The 6068-nt window shown below is 40.9% G+C and overlaps 1 protein-coding gene across 1 annotated transcript in view; it reads left to right on the top strand.

Annotated features, from left to right (window-relative positions):
• LOC102246582 (chromosome unknown open reading frame, human C6orf118) overlaps positions 1-6068 on the top strand; it is a 14852-nt gene extending 8784 nt beyond the window's left edge. Inside the window, exons 8-10 of the mRNA XM_005857183.2 lie at positions 2812-2898; positions 3413-3474; positions 5921-6068. Of these exons, the coding sequence (XP_005857245.1) occupies positions 2812-2898; positions 3413-3474; positions 5921-6005 (234 nt within the window). The 3' untranslated portion in view covers positions 6006-6068. The remainder of the gene's footprint in view (positions 1-2811; positions 2899-3412; positions 3475-5920) is intronic.

The following is a 6068-nucleotide window of genomic DNA, read 5'->3' on the forward strand; positions in this document are numbered from 1 at the left end:
TGATCTCATTTGCAACAGGATAAACAATTACATAAAATTTGGTGCAAATATGTTTTTATTTAAAAACTAGAGGCCTGGTGCACAAATTCGTGCACAGGTGGGGTCTAGCTGGCCCTGCCCTGATCAGGGCCAATGAGGGCTGGGCTGGCAGGGAGAGGGGCTGAAGGAGGTTGGCCAGCCGGCCCTGCCCCAGGTAGGGGTGGGGGGGCCGATCAGGGATGGGGCCGGCCAGGAGGAGGGGCCGAGGGAGGTTGGCCAGCCATCCCCGTCCCCTGTAGTGCACTCCATAGCGACTGGTCATTCCGGTCATCCTGGCTGTTCTGGTTGTTCTGGTCGCTTAAGGTTTCACATGTATAGACATTTGTAGCCAATGATGAAGAAATGCTTAGAATAATTAAGAGATTTAAACAAATAAAACAAAATGAAGGTGATAAACAATTCTGTAGAGTTCGGTTAAGGGTCAAATCTCTTTCAGGTCCGTTGAAAAGTTTAGTGTTTTGTATAGAAAATTCTTGTTATGGAATGAACGGTCATCATTTAGTGTCGAGTGTGTCCTAAGTAGTTTAAGTGTGGCTCAGAGCAGTCAGGTGACCCGCCCACGATGGAACCGTGTAGAGGTGACAAAGTTGGGTTCAAGCTTAATTCTGTTGGGGCTCCAGCCCCTGTAATTTCCGCTGCGACATGTTGGCCTCAGAGTTAGACTTTGAGTTAGTTGTGCGGTTCGGCAGGCAGAGGGGACTGAGTGAGGGAGGGCCATTGAAAGGAGAGTCTACTGAGTTAAAAGCAGTTTTTGACAATGATTGTATCAATTTTGTTGAACAATAATATATTGTACATTATAGTCTGTTTTAAAATGCTATGGTGCCTATATTATCTCCTCACTTTTATTTGGGCAGAATCTGACTCAATTTAACCTCTAGTTACGGAGTTTATCATTGACATGGGATTATTCTTTCTTATTGTGGTTACACGGTTACATATATTTTGCCAGCACCACTTTTTCTTTCTTTTAAGCAGAATTATAAAGTATATGGGAAGGTGGTAGTGGTCCAGACTTGCTTTGATGTCTCTTTCTCTCTTAAAATCATATGTTCAGACTTCCTTCTGTGTTTTCCATTAGAATCTTCTCTCTCTCTTTTTTTTTTTTAAAAAACAACAACAATTAAATAATGTCCTGAGAACAGATACTAATTTATAGTTGAATTTTTAAACCGAAAATAATAGAGTTATAGCTTTACATATTATAAACATGATGCCAAAGTCATATAAACTTTCCTTTCATAATTGCCATCTCTTTAAATGGGTTGAATCAATGAAATAGAAGACGCCCTATAATGATACCATATCATGAACTTATATTAGTTTTTTTATTACTCATACTTGGCTCCTAAATTCAAATAATACATTGTTTCTAACCCAGTGAAAAATAACTGAATGGATCAACGATGAACAATGCACCAGATACTGCTGCGAACATTTAAAAATACATTTCATTTAATGTCAGCGGCCCGTAGAGATAGTAAGCGAGAGCTGCTGCTATTGCCTCCTTTCCCGGCGAGGAAACCAGGGCACAGACACGCTATGTCACTTGATTCGGGGCACGGGGAGCAGGTAGCAGTGTGAGGATTTAAACGCAGCCCAAGGTCTTAATTATACGCCGTGCAGCCTCGCTGGAGTAATTGCCAATCCTTTTCAAGTTGGATATCTGGGAGAGCAAGTCTTTACAACCCCTGCTCATCATTATTTGTTCACAATGATGTTGGATATTTTAATTCATAGGGTTAACTACATTTTTAAGTCTCAATAATAGTACTCTTGGCATTTTGACTGGGTTTCCAATGAATTTAAAAATTCACTAGAGGCCCGGGGCACTAATTCGTGCACTAGTGGGGTCCCTCAGCCTGGCCTGCGGGATCGGGCTGAAACCAGCTCTCTGACATCCCCCAAGGGGTCTCGGATTGCAAGAGGGCACAGGCCAGGCCAAGGGACCCCACTGGTGCACGATCGGGACAGGGGAGGGAGACGGGAGGTTGGCCAGGGCATGTTCAGCCCATCTCGCTCAGTCCCAATCAGCTGGACCCCAGCAGCAAGCTAACCTACTGGTCGGAGCATCTGCCTCCTGGTGGTCAGTGCACATCATAGTGACTGGTTGACTGGTCAACTGTCTGCCCCCTGGTGGTCAGTGCACATCATAGTGAGCAGTTGAGCGGCCTTAGCCTATCATTAGCATATTATGCTTTGATTGGTTGAATGGATGACCAGACGACTGGACACTTAGCATATTAGGCTTTTATTATATAGGATTAGGGACCAAGTGGCAGCTTTATAATGTTAACATTCCCATCAAGGATCATTTTATGTTAATTTAATTTTCTGCATTGCTTTTAAATATTTTTTGTTATTTTTATTTTTGTGACTTTATTGCATCTGTTACTATTGTATATGAAAACTTTAACAACTGTTACAGTTTATAATCAGTTATTTCTAGTATATATGTGACTTGTTGATATTTGTATTTTTATATTGTATCCTGTCACCTTAACAAATTATATTATTAGTTCTGAAAAGTGAGGGAATCTTCTATTCTGAAATTTCCCTAAAATTCTCTGGTCTTTTCCAACACCAGTCTCCACCTCTTCTAGTTTATTACCCAGGGACCAGGATCTGTCTGTCTTACTTCATATCCTCAGTCACACTTTTTCATTCATCTGTTTTAAGTGGTGTGCAATTCGTATTTTTGAAATCAGAATAACAGCATAATATATTTTGTTCCATAAATGGGGAAACTATTTAATAAATATTATTAACCAGGTATCTTTCTCTTATAATCATTTTTCCCTACAGACTGAAACTATAAAATTGGAAAGAGCAAATATTATTTTAAAGAAGAAAATAGATGTAAGTTTTTGTGAATCAATGCTTTTCAATAGAACCATTTTTTCTCTAGTGCCTTCTTGTACTATGTCAAAAATCAAATTAGAATACATGCATTAGCTTTCTAAGTGATAACTTTCTGTAATGCTAGGAATAGCTGGCTATGTAGATATTAGCTCAAAATTAGAGAGGTGTAAGCTAATGTATTAAACAATCTTTCTAAATAGTTGAATGTGTCTGTCAGAATTTACTATTTCTCTAACCCTTCCGCACATAATAATTACTTTTAATGAGCTGATTTGGTTACAGGAAATATAATGGACTGGCACCTCAAAAAACTTTCAGGATACCCTTCCAAAATGCCTGCTAACAATTTTCTGCTTAATAGATGATAACTCTGTTTCTATCGTGTATGTATCTCTCTGTGTATTGTACATAGTAGGAAGTAGAATGTTATGCCCGATTCTAGAAGTGGCATCTATTTGGATGCATTATCGTTGCCAGCATACATGACCAGATGACTTTTAATTCTTGGCAGACCGCTGAAAACCAGGTGAAGCAGTTCCTGGGGAGGAGCGAGATGAGTGGGGAGGAGCAGCTGTAAGTCCTGATGCTGTGAGAAAGCACTGGCACAATCGCATGTTGTTCTCAAAACCGTGTGTTTAAAATGAGATGAGACTAGCCCAGGGGTGGGCAAACTTTTTGACTCGAGGGCCACAATGGGTTCTTAAACTGGACCGGAGGGCCGGAACAAAAGCATGGATGGAGTGTTTGTGTGAACTAATATAAATTCAAAGTAAACATCATTACATAAAAGGGTACGGTCTTTTTTTTTTTTTTTCAAAAGGGCCGGATCCGGCCCGCGGGCCGTAGTTTGCCCACGGCTGAACTAGACAGTACTTGTGAAGTATTTATATTCATGTGTCTTAACTTTTAATAGAAATGTTACACCCCCTCCTATGCTTAGCAATGATTAGCCCAAGATTTAAACCTCTCTCTCTCTCTCTCTCTCTCTCTCTCTCTCTCTTCTGGCAAGGTAATTCAGATCATGTTTCTTCCATTTTTAAAATCCCTCAGCAGCTTTAAATCATGTCTAAAGTAAAAGCTGATTCCTTATCAAGTTCTGCATCTATCATCTACTATATATCATCTATCTATCTATCTATCTATCTATCTATCTATCTATCTATCTATCTATCTATCTATATCTATCAATCATCTATCTATCTATCATCTATGTATCTATCTATCTATCTCTAGCTATATCTATATCTATATCTGTATCTATCTATCATCTATGTAAAAATAAATACTTTGAAAAAAGCTGAAGAGTCAAGGGTTGATTCTCATGGGCAGGGATCAGGAAGCTAGGGAGACTTGTGGCTGTGGGTCGCTTTTCCCTCCTCAAATTATATGGTGTTTATTGATATTAAATCTTCGAAAAACTCTATACATGCATTACTCTAAAGCAGCGGTTCTCAACCTGTGGGTCGCGACCCCGTTGGGGATCGAACGACCCTTTCACAGGGGTCGCCTAAGACCATTGGAAAACACATATATAATTACATATTGTTTTTGTGATTAATCACTATGCTTTAATTATGTTCAATTTGTAACAATGAAATTGGGGGTCACCACAACATGAGGAACTGTATTAAAGGGTCGCGGCATTAGGAAGGTTGAGAACCACTGCTCTAAAGCTTTTAATTGAAAAATAAAATGGCTGGTTTATATTATCTGTCACATAAGTTGAGACTTTATATAGTTAAAGTTCTTAGAGTTTGTAATAAGGTTCAAATCTTACAATTTGGTAAGGCTGGGAGCAACAGAAAACCATTGATGACTTAGATATGAAAGGGCATGTTTGTATCAACAGTCAAAAGGCAACGCGGATGTGTGCTGGGTTCAGTGATATCAAACACCGCGTTCTTCTATCTTTCTTCCTCGAGTATAGTTCTCCTCAGAGCCTCTCTGATGGCTGCTCAGGCGCTGGGTCCACGTGCCCTGGAGGAAGACAAGGGAGAGGAAGGGCAATGGCAAAAAGCTTCTTCTCAGGGCCAGCCTGACAGGTTGAGCCGGGCTGAGGTAGGGAGGTGGGAATTGAGAAAAGAAAGACAGGAAAGCGGGATCGGGAGGACTACAGCTCACGAGGAACTGCAGCAAGTTTATTAACCACAGAATGCTATTATACACAAGACACTGAATAGGAGGTCTGTCAAGAGGAATGTATTCTTTGTTCCTCTTAATCTCTAAGGGAGAGACAGAGCAGAAGGACACATTCTCTGTACAGCAAATCTCAGTAAATAGTTACAGACTTCTTGATAAGCCAGGAAAGGCTGTTCTCATTCTACAAAGGTTGCTCTCATTCTACTGATAACCGCCATCCAAACAAGTCTGGGAAAACTGTGTGGGTCAGGGTCCTAGCTTAGCTAGTCCCTTCAGGTGCAAGGACCATGTCAGCTTACACCTGGTCCCCAACAGCTTCTCAGCATGAGGCTTGTTTCACTGAGGAAGAAAAGCCCTTCCCGGCGTCTTCTACGCGTGTCTCATTGGTCAGCACCGCGTCCCCAGACCATCCTTGGCTGCAAAGGAGTCCAGATAATAGAACATTTCACTCCCAGTTCACGGGGTAGAGAAAGTCATGGGGAAAAGGCGTTAGAGCAGGTGCTGAGTGAGCCACACAGGTGGACCCTGGTTTCACAACATGGTAGGTGCCCTCAAAGGAGAAGGAAGGTATAGAAATGCAAATACAGAACTGGGCCGGCTCCTGCCACAGCCTCGGCAAGGAGAATAAATGGGTCTAAAGTGGAAATGCCATCTGCTCGGCCGCCACCCTCTCCTTGATCCATCCGTGTGGAGGATCTTTGCTGGTTCTACGCCAAAGCTATGCCGGGAATATTCTCTGAAATGAAAGGGGAGCGTTGCAAAGACTCAGTTCGTGTTTTTGAGTAAACGTATCCTAAAATAGATGCTTATGTTGAAATTTTCTTTTATGCTTAATTGTCCTTTTGCTAATCTAAGATATTTATTTCTTATGTATTTTAAGGAACCTTTGGGAATTTATTAAAGAATATGTGAGACTAAAAGAAACAGATAACGACTCTGAAGTGGCTGAACTAAATGACCTATGAACATCCAGAGCACCATGCATATTGAGGATGTTTGCATATGTATAAATTAATGAAGATACATCT

This window comes from Myotis brandtii, unplaced genomic scaffold, assembly GCF_000412655.1.
Source record: "Myotis brandtii unplaced genomic scaffold, ASM41265v1 scaffold1077, whole genome shotgun sequence".
NCBI classification, from domain to species: domain Eukaryota; kingdom Metazoa; phylum Chordata; class Mammalia; order Chiroptera; family Vespertilionidae; genus Myotis; species Myotis brandtii.